The sequence below is a fragment of the Danio aesculapii genome, chromosome 12 (assembly GCF_903798145.1).
Source record: "Danio aesculapii chromosome 12, fDanAes4.1, whole genome shotgun sequence".
Classification (NCBI taxonomy): Eukaryota; Metazoa; Chordata; class Actinopteri; order Cypriniformes; family Danionidae; genus Danio; species Danio aesculapii.
In genome coordinates, this window is record NC_079446.1 from 35,287,248 (window position 1) to 35,301,517 (window position 14,270).

At 35.5% G+C, this 14,270-nt stretch overlaps 1 protein-coding gene across 2 annotated transcripts in view; it reads right to left on the reverse strand.

Annotated features, from left to right (window-relative positions):
- llgl2 (LLGL scribble cell polarity complex component 2) overlaps window positions 1-14,270 on the reverse strand; it is a 59,399-nt gene that overhangs the window by 34,202 nt on the left and 10,927 nt on the right. For both annotated transcript variants that reach the window (XM_056469076.1, XM_056469075.1), the window contains exons 2-3: window positions 2,485-2,616; window positions 154-251 (exon numbers count right to left, since the gene is read on the reverse strand). In XM_056469076.1, coding sequence (XP_056325051.1) covers window positions 154-251; window positions 2,485-2,559 — 173 coding nt within the window. In that variant the 5' untranslated portion in view covers window positions 2,560-2,616. The remainder of the gene's footprint in view (window positions 1-153; window positions 252-2,484; window positions 2,617-14,270) is intronic.

Below are 14,270 nucleotides of genomic sequence, written 5' to 3' on the forward strand. Positions count from 1 at the left end.
TCATCATCACTTTACACTACAGTCACTTCAGGATTTAGAGACAGAGCTATGGAATGTGACTGAGTGGGATTATTCTGGTGAACAGTAAAGCTACGCATAGTTCAAATATAAGCTATGGTTGTGAGGAAATGTCTTGTGGTTGTTGAAGGATACAGCTTGATTGCTCCTGATCTAGTGCCGATGGCCAGGAGCTCCAGGCTGGGGCTGAATCCCAGAGCGCTGGGCTGATGGGGGAAGCCATGCTCTACAGTCTGAAGACAAAAGAAAAACAAGTTAAATGTGTAAGACGTATAAAGCTGGAGACGCGATCAGACTCAGCTCTGGTATAAGAGACAATCAGACTCAGCTCTGGTATAAGCGAACTATATGGGCATTTTAAACATCACAGAGATACTAAAGATGTGAAGTCTGAAATCTATACAATTATGCTGGCTTTTAAGATGCATCATTTTGGGTAAATTATAAGGTAGCTTTGCATATGTTTTTCACTCAGAATGAAAGGCTTTGGGGGGCGGGGGGGGGGGAGGCAAAATATAGGCTGCATGATTAATGGAAATAAAGCAAAGTGTCATGTGCAACTGCACAATTACCTAAAGCTCAAAAGCTGCAGTCTCATTTCAAAATATATATTTGCTGTGGTTCTGAGTGAAATGTGCTTCTTTTGCACAGACATTAAACGATAACAAATGGATCATCTGCTGATCAATAAAAACTAAACAGTTATCTACATTCAAACTGTAATTTGATTGTTGTACTGTAAAAATCTGTTATTATTATCTTATTTTTACTAAATACTTTCAATTTTAGTGACCATACAATAGGATTTGTTATTTTAAATCAATGTAACAAGTAGCAATAATAATGACAATAAATGATAATAATACAATTACCATTATTATTATTAATATTATTATTAGTAGTAGTAGAAGTAGTAATAATAAAACATTTAATAAATAAATAAATAATAAGTATATAGGGGTGCAACGGTTTAATGTACTCCTGGTTCGGTATGTATCATGGTTTCGGTACGGTACGGTCTCTGCTATGTTTAGAAAAAAATGGCTACAGAAAAAAATATACATATTTCTTGGGTAACAAACGCCTGACAATGCAGAAGGTTTCACACATATGACTGTAGAGTTGCATGTTCTCTCATTAATACATGTAGGGCATTTTGGAAATTGTATCTTTAAATAAAACGCTTAAGAAAAATAAAGAGAGAAAAAGCTTAAATTTCGCCTTTTTTTTGTTTTACATCTTGACTCATCAGTCTCAACTAATTATGTAGACAGTAATCATGTCAACACATCCTAATAACTGTATTGATTACATCTGTTTACATTGTGCTTGCATTACCAAGGCAACCACGTATGTCTATTACCAATCATTCCAGAGAGCTCCATTATAACTTAAAGGAGCACCATCGAAGTGAATGAAACTTAAGCAAAGAGAGATTGTTCGGCTCTTCTCTCTTAATTCAGTGGGAAGGGTCAGTCAAGAAAAAAACATTTCTAAGCAGAAAATGTGTAAACAGAATAAATAGCGGGAGCGATTGGTGAGGAGAAACACCCAGTGGGAGCGTGACTGAAGTAACAGAACTGCTGTATGTCCTGGTCTGTATGGGACGCTTCTGGGTCTGGACATGGACCTCATGACAACTGATCTAGGCTTGATTTGCAAAAAAAAAAAAAAAATTTTTTATTATTATTTTTTTTTAATCAGCGTTTATTTTTTTGTGTGTCTGTTTGAATTTACATTGAGTGTCTGTTGAAACACTGAAGAAAATGCGCTGTATTTTGGTCTCACCTGCGCTTTATCTCTTCATTCGCCGTGCTGAACTCTCAAAAATTCCACACACACCCAGACGTTAGGGCACGTGATGTCAACAACAGATTTACAGAGATGATTGGACAGGTCTCCGCATGCGCAATGCATGAGAAAGGTAATTTGAAGCGTACAAAGGCGGAACTTTTTTGCTTTGTTGCAGTTATTTTTATCAATAAACCAAATATTAACAATGCATATTCTGAACCGCGGATCACAGGGCGCGCCGAACCATGGGAGGACAACTGGATGATTCGATTTTACTACGAACTGTTGCATTCAAAGTAGTATAGTATTCTATGTATAATTAAAAAAAAATTAAAGAAGTTTTGCCACATCAATAAACACATTTTTAAATATATGTTTTGTGCCAAATTAGACAGACTAAAAATTATTTTTAAAAATAAATGAAATCAAACACGCTGGAAATTGTCTTTAAAAATAAATTTTTCTGTGCATCTACCAAAAATGGCAACCAAAAAACTGCCCAAAATGGTTGGATTAAACTCTCCCATGTTTTCTGTCTAAGAAACTTTTGTCTTCACTTTTGTAAAACAACTAAAATTAATGAAGAGCACCCAGGAAATATATACTCCACACACAATACTCCACACACAAATCAAAGAATCAGACTGTCGGCAGAAGATGTGGCTTGATCACCTTGTTGAACTGATAGAGATCCTGTTTGTGCTTGTCCCTCTGAGACTCGTGCCCATGACGCCTGAACCTCTTCATGGTCCCTGGACGGGCCGGGACTCACACTGCCCTCTCTCACGGGTTCTCCTCAGCCACCTAACAACACAAGTAAGATACAGGGTTAACCAGGGTCACCAACATATGACATCTATGAAGACGAAAGGGCAAAGGAATGGAGATGTCCAAATCGTCCTGTCTAATATTTGATAATGATGCAGCTCTGTTTGTTAAGATTAAGATTGCACAACAAATCGAAGTCGTGATTTAGCAAAAGCTGCAACTGCAACTGTCATGCACATCTTGTCAGGAAGCACGACTCTGTGATCACTAGTAAATCTTGGAAACTGCAATTACGCCACAAAGACAAGACACAGGAAATCAAACAGAGGATTTAACTGATTTTACTGAACTGGTGTGACTAAAAATTACATGCTTTATTTCAGGCACTCAGTGTTATTAAATGTGGTCTTTTTCACATACTTTCAGATGTAGCAGAAACAGAGTTCATTGAGAAGCACCGGAATCAGCTACAGAACGATTATTTTTGAATAGTCTTTTTTAATTAATTAAATAGTCTGATTTTAGCGAAACTTGTCAGCAGTGTTGGGGAAACCTACTTTTAAAAGTAAAGCATAACTAGTTCTGTTTCTTAGTTACTTTTTATAGTAAGTAATGCAATACGTTACTTTTGAATTACTTTTGCGTTATTTTTTCTTTCCTGGCTGAGGCTTGATCCCTTTCAGAACATGCAGGTTTGTTTAATAGAAGAGCTCGGCAATTAACAACACACTACACCTTGATTTACCTTTAAAAACACTTGAAAAAAAGAATCATTTAGGATAAAGTTATCTACTGAGAACTTCCATGACCCAAGAGCTATACATGTCGTATATACTGATTAATGAAAGTTTAAAGCAATGCGTTTGCTAATTTTGTACTTTTGTGTCTTATTAGTGAAGTTAAATTACTGCCCTTTAAGACAATCCCCTTTTGCTTTTCTTTCATGCATTCAAAATAATAAAACTTCCATCACAGAAATGTAAGGCTTAGCCATCTTGGTTTCTGTCCGTTCCTGCATTCATTAATCGATTACGGGATTTAATGTGATGACGTTTATTTTAATTCAGCAACTCATTTTTTAAAAAGCTAATTAATTAAAATTAAAAAATAACTTGCATAACATTTTTTAAAAAGTAACTCTAATATTATTACTTAATTTTTTAAGAACATCGTTACTTTACTCGTTGCTTAGAAAAGTAATATCATTACGTAACTCGCATCACTTGTAATGCGTTAACCCCAACACTGCTTGCCTTAACCCCATGACACCTTGTAGTAAACCTTTTCCCATTTGAAAGCACAAGCTGGAGATTTACAGATCATAACAAAACTGGGTATACTAATAAAATGTGCATGAAAATTGCCTTTGATTAAAAAACTGAAAAAAATGAAATTGCGATATTTCATTTTTCTGCGATATGAATAATATTTCCCAAGACGACACAATTTTGGATAGATTTCATAATTTTACCTCAGTTGGGATGATTTTAAAGAGCGCATCTGCATAAAACATACAAAAATATAAAAATAAAATGAACCATGACCCTGTGTAGTAAACCATGTTCGATTAGAAAGCACATGCTGGAGATTTACAGATCATAACAAAACTGGGTATACTAATAAAATGTGCATGAAAATTGCCTTCGATTAATTATGCAGCCCAAATTAGGATGAAAGTTAAAAAGTTTTTTTTCTGTAGAAATAAAACACACACACGCACCCATATACATACATTTTATAGATAAATACACACACACACACACACATGCGCGTATATAAATCAATTAATTAAAACTTCTTCTGAAAATGGAAATGATGAAAAAAGCAACAATCATTTTCATTCAGCTAAATATCTCCATTCCTGTCTCCCACAACAAAGTGAGTCATGCAGGTTGAGAATAATATAAGGCGAAAAAAATTAGACACATACTGAAGAACTGCGAAGGGGGTACAACTCAAACAGAGCTCGCAAAGGGTTACGTCTGTAGTCCAGCAAAACAATGGATGTGATAGGATCAAAAATTCCAAGAAAGAAGTTGTGGGCTTTAGCTGAAACTACTCCCCCCTGGTTCCTCTTCCACTCTCTCCCCTGCCCAGCCCCCATAGGGATACTGCAGATCTGAATGAAGCAGCTTTTGTTCAGAGCTGAACAGTGCTACAGTCCCTCCCCTCTTCAGAGCAAACCGCACCTGATGAAAACACCTGCAGCTCTGGGGAAGCCGAATCAGAAAGAGCCTCTTTCAAACGGACAGAGAAAGGAGGGGCTGTTATACCTGCTCTCCATTAAACAGACCACTCACACTACAACAATAAACAATGACTTGTGAATAAACGGCAGTTTCTCTCACCTGGAGCTTAAATCTGCGTTTATTGTTGTGGCTGGAAACAGAAAGATGCCATTGGCTATGCAGCTTCATTTAATTGTCCTTAAAATATCTTTCCACTCTGTGTAATGTGTTTTATATCTATCTATCTATCTATCTATCTATCTATCTATCTATCTATCTATCTATCTATCTATCTATCTGGATCAATATCTATCTATCTATCTATCTATCTATCTGGATCAATATCTATCTATCTATCTATCTATCTATCTGGATCAATATCTATCTATCTATCTGGATCAATATCTATCTATCTATCTATCTATCTATCTGGATCAATATCTATCTATCTATCTATCTGGATCAATATCTATCTATCTATCTATCTGGATCAATATCTATCTATCTATCTATCTATCTATCTGGATCAATATCTATCTATCTGGATCAATATCTATCTATCTGGATCAATATCTATCTATCTGGATCAATATCTATCTATCTGGATCAATATCTATCTATCTGGATCAATATCTATCTATCTATCTATCTATCTATCTATCTATCTATCTATCTATCTATCTATCTATCTATCTATCTATCTATCTATCTATCTATCTATCTATCTATCTATCTATCTATCTATCTATCTATCTATCTATCTATCTATCTATCTATCTATCTATCTATCTATCTATCTATCTATCTATCTATCTATCTAGACAAACATGCTAAAAACAGTATTTGTCTAATGTAAATCTTAGCTATAGCTATGTATTCATCTGAACTGTTATCATCTGCTTTTCATTCATTTTCTTTTCAGATCAGTCCCTTTATTAATCTGGGGTCGCCACAGCAGAATGAACAGCCACCTTATCCAGCATATGTTTTACACAGCGGATGCCCTTCCACCTGCAACCCATCACTGGGAAACATTCATGCGCACTCATTCACCCACATATACTACGGACAATTGAGCTTACCTAATTCACCTATACCACATGTTTTTGGACTTGTAGGGGAAACCATCTGCTTTTATAAATAAGAATTTTAATAATGTGTAATAAATCCTCTAACGCATCGTTTGTTTACGTTGCACTGAAAGCAACGCACAGCTCTCACAGCTACAGCGTGAGATCCATTCAGCTTAGTGCGCCTAGTAGGCGCGAGCATGTGTCACCACTTCCGTCACACCCTATATGGCCGTGCACGTAACTTGCACGCAAAAAAGACATGAAATGTTCCTGAGCCATAGTTAATCCAGCGTTTGCGGATTAGCCTCGGTGTATAAATTCGGAACTTTAAACTAGTGCACAGTCGACATAACTTAGTTGCAGCAGTTTTGTTTAGTGAAACAGAAACTCAGTGTTGAGAAGCCTTTACGATTAATTAACCGTGACGAATTAAAGCTCAGTTAATAGTGAAATCGGTTAATCGATGCATTCCTGAACACTTTATAGTCTTCATTGCATAAATAATTAAACAAAACAAATCGTTGGTAAAGTGGCAAACTTAAGTTCAAGAGGGCGAATGGTTTACATTTGCAAATATTACAATCACAGGCTTTAAAAACAATAGTTGAAATAAAAATCCTGCACACTATTACAATAAAGTTAAACTTTGCAGTGACTGTACAAATCACATGTTCTGAACTGTGGTTCCTGTTTAATTATTATCTCATCTTGACATTGCAGATACATTGTGATATCGATGCTGAAATCAATATATTGTGCAGCCCTAGTTTAGACTATAAAAACAATATTACGCTTTTTTCTTAACTCTAGATGTGGTCAATCTAAACCCTGTTTACACTCGTATCTTGGGTCATCCACTTGAAGATGCGTTTCAATACCAGGTAAAAACAGGATCTGAGATGCAATCCACCCAAAGCCACTAACTGTATTGCGCCTGAAACCACTTCCTGAAATCAGGGTGGATTTTAATACAAGGAAACAGTGCCAATGTTCACTGAAAGTGTGTGTACAACACATCCACATTCATATCAGCAAGCAAACAGAAATTCTGAAGGGTAAAACAGGAGACAGCCAGCATGCAGCCAAGGAAAACAAGAAGAAAACAAACAATGAGTCACAGTCTATGACATTGATCATTGACAGTAAGGACTGCATATTCAAAAGGAACAGGTACTTTTTACGTCACATAACCCCACCGTGAGCATGTCTAGACAAGGAGAACATCATAATTCATCACACCTTGTGGAGCGTGAATGCATTTGCATATCAACAGGAAGTGCGACCCTTCTTTTCCGCCATCAATCTTTTCCAAACATAACTTTCCCAGTGACTCACGCACATATTTCTGTGATTATAGCCAATATTAGCCAAGAACATTTAGTCATCAAGCATGAGGCTACAAATGCTTCCAGAGGAGGGAAAAAAGCATTTCCTTATTTTTTTAGGACCAAAAAAATAGTAGTATTACTGGACTCTGAAGAAATCAGTAGGGCTGCTCGATTATGGGAAAAATCATAATCACGATTATTTTGGTCATATTTGTAATCATGATTATTTAAAAAGATTATCAGTCAAAATTATTAGCCGTCCTGTGAATTTATCTATTTTTTGGTTTGTTTATAAATATTTCCCAAATGATGTTTAACAGAGCAAGGAATTTTTCACTGGATTTCCTATAATATTTTTTCTTCTGGAGAAACTCTTATTTGTTTTATTTTAGCAAGAATAAAAGCCGGTTTAAATATTTTGAAACCTATTTTAAGGTCAATATTATTAGCCCCCTTAAGCAATATTTTTTTGACTGCCTGCAGAAGAAACTACTGTTATATAAATTACTTGCCTAATTACCCTAATTAAGCCTTTGAATCACACTTTGGCAAAGATAAAATAAATCAGTTATTAGAGATGAATTATTAAAACTATTATGTTTATAAAATGGGTTGAAAAAAATCTTTCCATTAAACAGAAAATGGGGGAAAGGGTGGCTAATAATTTAGGAGGAGGGCTAATAATTCTTCAACTGTATATTTACAGTTATTTTCCTCCCTGTAAATAAGGAAAGGGAAATAAATACAATAGAATAAAAATATAAAACAAACTGAGCTTTAAGCATCTTCACTGTAAGAAAAAAACTTTAATTATAGCTATAAAAGTCCTTCAGTCAAGAGCAGTGAGGTATTTTTTCCTTTTGTTGTTTGATCAATGATAAAAACAGTCGACAGCAGGAATATTGCGCGCTGTCGCTTTAAGAGGAGTACGGTTCTGATTTATGGTATCTCTTTCACATGTCTTTTGATTCTCAACTCATTTGGTTATTACACAAATGAGGGTTAATATGAATAATCACTAAACACCACGTTGATACCTATTTGACCATTAAAGCACTCACATTAAGATGACTTTAGATGTGTGTTCAAATGTACATCGATGAATGAAGCACATCCCATGCTGCAAAAGTTACATTACAGTACATGCTTTTAGCAGTGTTCATGTGAAACTGAGATTTGCAGAGCAACAAATGTGTACAACTGGAAAGGGGCGGTATATAATGCAATAATCGTTTTATGTCAATTAATGTTTTTTCATAATCGTTAGAAGCCAAAATCTAAGTCAAAACCGAATTTTCGATTAATCGCACAGCCCTAGAAATCAGTCAGGAAACTTAACAACAAAAAAGTGAGTCTCTAAGCTTAGCTTTAGGGACAATGGTAAAGTGGGAGGTCTTCTACTTAAGAGTGAGCTTGCCTTTATGGGGGAAAACTCTCAGCAGGAGAGCTGGGATGAAGAGAAGTTGGGAGAAAAAAAAAAACACAATTCATTCAAAACTAAAGAGTCTAAAACTATCTTTGAGCACCATATTGATCATTGGAAGCAGCTTCAGAGAATTATGCTCTTGGAGATCAATATTACGCCTTCATCCATTTAATCCTGAGTTAATTAGAGGTAGAAAAAAATAAGCAGTGGTTTGTTTTGAATCCCGCTGGGAGGAATTATGGCGGTGGTGCATGTGAGGGCAGTGATGTGGGAGTAGTGGCTGTAACTCGCTTAAATTAGAGGTAGGAGGTCTGTGTGGAGAGTTCATAGACATGAAGGAGAAATGGTATGTGGAATTAAGCAGCCGCCAAAGAAACACGCTGCATAATCAGCTCAACAATACAGACGACAGATTCATGGTGGTGGAATGTAAAATGACGTGGTACATTAGCAGAGGAAGTATTGATTAATCTCCAGCAATAAAACAGAGACATTGGATTGTTGCATTAAAACGTATTGCTAAACTATTACATAATTATATGATGAACACATTAAAGTCCATTACATCAAAGTACATGGCATAAGTCTCTATAATTTGACTATATTTTACCACATACTCAGCATTCCTTAGAAGCAGCTAAACACAAAAACATATTGAACACATTTTAACACAAAACACATTTTTTTTAGAAGTTGGCAGTCATTTATGTGTCCCACGTTGCTAAAAACACTATAAGGACACACATTATTTCACTGTGAGCAAATTCGTTCTTCTAGTTTGAAAAGAAATTTTGAAGCTACTTCACGGCCATGAGATCCTTGTGTAAATTCCAGCATGGAGACTGAATGTCTTTACCGGTGGGTACAACGTGACGTCATTGAGTTTTAGGCATTAATTCATGAGAAAGACTTCCAAGTCTTTCCAGATCGCCAATCAACGCGCTTTATTGTGAACGAGGTGCAACTTCATTAATATGCATGATAGCTTCGAAGACTTTTTACCTGTTACAGTGTTCAGAGACATGCCACGTTGTGTTGCCAACCGTAATTAAAACAAGTGAAAGAAAAAGAATTATTCGGAGACATGGGTCGTCAGTGTTGTTTATAAATGTGCCGCAATGTGGGTTTTGTTTCCATTTTCCCTCAATGAGAGCACCGCTGTGTGTGGACATGTGTGGATTACAGTACTCTGCTAACTTGTGACAAAAATATGTTGGTAAGGAACATTTTTTACCCGAGAGCTTTTTGCATTTGGAAATGGTGAAATCCAGATTTGCCATTCATCCCCTTTAAAAAAAAAAGGGATGTGGTTCCAGTTCATGTTGATGGTCCTGTCATATGGTCCTGACAGATGTGGTAAGTGTGTGATCAATGTCTTTGTTTATGTTTATTCAGATGGCAAAGTTAGTTAGTAAGTATCGTCTGCAGTACTCTTTAAATTTTTAAAGACCTACCTTAGTCAAAATTATTTAGTTACTAAGTTTACAGTACATTAATATCACTACAACATTATGAACTGAAAGATCTGCTGTAAATGCTCCTCTCCGACTGTAAACATCTTAATCAAACTATTATCGTTGTGTAAGATTTCCGTTGCATTTTGTGACAGGATAGTCTACACACACATGGCAAGAGTCTTTGCATTGACCGAGAAATGCAGAGGGTTTTTTTCTCCCATACAGCGTGCAGTTCCAAACATTCCATTAAAACAACAATCTTCCAGCAGTTCCTCGCATCCAATACCTCGTTTATCATGCAGGCCATGCATGAAATGTTCCTGAATGAAAGTGAAAGTGAAAAACTGCAGTTAAAGTCGACAAATTAAAAATTAAACACCTGAAATTACATGAAACTCCGGAGTAAATGTGGATAGCGTGGTGACGCAATGATGTTAATTGTATTATGTGCTATAACATGTAAAGCGGGATCATGAAAGGAACATTCAAAAAGCAACTCATGTAAACACCTTAATATTATTGTCTTATTCAGATTAAGGCAAATAATTTGATTACTGATGCCCATGTAAACGTAATCACTGTCTGTCTCCCCTATGTCTGTGTTGCCACTGTGAAAATCAGCACGTGCATGAACTGAAACTCCCCTTTTCATGCAAACTCTTCCCTCTTTCGCCACTCGACACAAAAAAAACAAAACAAAGCTGGTCTCACCCACTTTACTGACTTTTTTCAAACTAGAGGTGTGAAAACACTTTGTTGAGACAGGGGGTTTCATGGCCCTTTAAAATCAATAACTATTATGTTCAGTTTAGTATATGACATAGTCTTACGGGTAGAGCTGCACAATTAATTGAAAAAAGATTGGGATTTTGCGGGTGAAATCTTTGGTTGACCAGAGTTCAAGTCCATAACAACCCTTTCCTGTCCCGTTTTCTTCTTTCCCCTACAAGTTTCCTGTCTTTTCTCAAAACTGAGACTAAATCTTTTTTAAAAACTGCATAATGCTAAAACTCTTTAAATAAAATGTGCTTTTGTTACGGTCATATGTATGTTTTGCTCGTGTGTGCATGCTCTATCTCACTCCCTCGTTCTCTCTCTCGCTCTCTCTTTGTGTCAGTTTTCAGGATTGCCCACTCCTGTTTTCCATTCGTCTGTGAAGACGTCAATCTCCATTACTCGCTGTCACGTCTTCACCTTCACTGCCAATCAGGAAGGGAGCTCAAAGTTTAAAGGGACGCGAGCGAGTAAGCTTGTTCTCTCTTGCTTGCCTTTTTGTGTGTGTTTAGGCTTGTGTTGTGAGTTATTATGTTGATGTGACTTTAAAGCTTGATTTTGTTCACCTTTCAGTTTTGGTCGCTGTTACCATCTTGTTTGTGTGTATTTGACAATCCCTGATCTCTGATGTCCAAAATCCCCTGGAAATCGAGGAGTTCAGATGTCACGTGACACACCTCGCAACACGCAGAAAACTCCACTGTCTAAACACACTAGTTTAGAAGTGAGTGCCACCCGCTGTAAGTTTTCTACATATCTTTGGTTAAAAGTGTAGTATTAGTTATAGCGTGTAAACGCTGAAGATGTTTTGTGTGTTCATTTTCTATTAGATAGTCTAAAGGGGAAATTTCACTGTTATTTTGCTTTCTTTTATTTGGCGCCACTTAATTCTCTTTTCCCAATCCACAACATACACTGATTGATTTATTTTCTTTTGTGAGATTCCATCTTGTATATAATATTTTGCTGTTTGACTTCTTTTCCCTTTTGTAAATAAATTCACTTATTTTTGCATTATTTGGTTGCCATTTTGCTTTTGTGCCACCAACTCATCACAAACTAAGTCACTTCAAATGTTACCCCTTTATAACCCCTATAAAACTTTAAAGTCATAACAGCTTTGTTAGTAGGACTGCACGATATTGAAAAAAAAAAAAAGCAGACATTGACATATTTTGTTTTTCTGCAATATATTTTGCGATACAAATATAATTTCATTTTTGAATAACTCTATTTGGAACAATTTCATTCATTTAGATCAACTGGGATGATCAAGTCCTTTTCTATGCAGTGCATCTGCATAAAATATAATAAATTACAAGCATCTACAAATACAACAGATAATAAAAATTAAAAGTTATATAAACAGTGCTTTAAGGTTTTCTGGGGAGTTTAACAGTATTCAAGTTCTGAATTTGAACAATCAAATGCAAAATAACATGGTCATCATTGTACAAATATATATTAAGTAACATCTTTATCTTTTAATCTTTAATAAAAAAATGTGATATGACTATTGAGGATACACCTATTGCGATATCGATGCTTAAACAATATATTTTGTTCAGCGCTATTTGTAAGTATCTACTACTGTCCCTGGCTAGTAATTAAAGTAATAATATTCTATTATTAATAAATTATTATTACTAAAATTCATATTTGGTTATTGTAAACTTGAAACTTTCATTCCATATTTAGAAAAATCTCACTAATAGTGCAATCTTACCCTGATCCTTTCGAGCATAATGAAAATATGTTAAGATTAGTCAGTTTGTAAAAACATTTGAAATTCCTAAGTAAAGTGATTGCATGCTTCTTCTTAATGTCACCTGAGCTGGGGTATCGTTCACGTTTGTAGCTCAAAAAGCGCTAAACAAGTTATGCCTAGTCCTAGGTTTACTCTGATTTGTTTAAATACAGAATAAAAGGAAAAAAAGGAACAGAAACTAAACTTAGATCCTGGTATGGATCTCGGAAAGCTGAATCACCAAGCACTGAAAACCCTCAATGTTTTTTTAGACAGCCAATCCCCCCCCAAAAAAATCCCTGTGGTTAACAGTGATACCACAGAAAGATCAATACGCTTTGAGATTCCACAGTTAAAGGTCACGGCGAGAGTTGACATCATGTTACGCAGACACGTCAACATGTTTGACGAGTATCTCGTTGAAGTGTTACTAGCCAGGACTTGACCTCATACCCTCAGGAGAGCAGCCAGAAAATAGCAGCCACCGGTCAGGAGAGGTCAACTGCTTTTTAGTTTAAAAACAGCCCATGAGTGCCAACAATGCATTCGAGACCGACAGCACACTCATTTCATGACACAGCACAACACAATCACAGCCTTCTTGCCAGATCCAAAACGTCCCATCCAGCTTGACGACAGTTATTACAGTAGGCCACTACATGTACTCCTCCTATACAGCCTTCTTCTATAACTGGTTGCACAAAGCAATGGCTAAAAAGAGAAGCAAAAAAAAATCTGATGTCATTTCAGGTGTTAAAGCTTCAGTTTCTAGTGGCCAGTTTCCGTAAATCAGGTTCCTCTACTTAGGAAACAAAACAGTCCTGTAGAACTAGGGACACTTTTTTTTTTTTTGCTATTTCTGCACAGAATTTTGTAACAAATAAAATAAAAGTTAATAATGCGAATCCACATGTTTGGTAAACAAAGCTACAATCGCTCTAATAAATGAGAAAAGAATTCAATTAAAAAAGAATCAAAGAAATAGAGGAGAGGGTACATAATTATCAAATTAAACAACACATATAATGAGATTTAATTGGGACAACTTAATTTTATGTTTAATCCACATACATTTGTTAAAAGTGTTAAGTTAACTTAATTGGTTTGTGTCGGGACAACATGAATGAATTGTGTGGAACCCTGCATTTTTTACAGTGTACATAGAAATATATTACACATTTTTCCAAATTTAGTCATTAACAAGAGTTATTAAATGCACTTTTACTACAGAAAATGCATTTATACAAGCATTTTTAAGCAAAAATGTTAAAGGAGGAGCATACTGTTTTAATTGCTGTTCTGTTTTTAGACTTAGAAATCACTTTTATATACATTTTATTCTCTATTTCTAGAACCATGTAAAGAGGTTGCTTTTGGCAAACTTGGATGAGTATGTGAAATTTACATAATAATAAAGTTTATAATAAAACCAGCATCTTTTAAAGAGCGACCCTTATCACAATAACCCCAAATTATGTTTATAAGCTAAGTTTTTGTTTTTAAAATATTATGAGTAATAAAAGCTTCAACATTAATCTAAAAATGTTGAGTATACTGGCAAGACCAAAATAAATGTGAAATATTACATGATTATATGATTCCCACCATTTATTTACACATTAATTTCAGTTTGGTATTGATTCAAATTCGGAAGTGC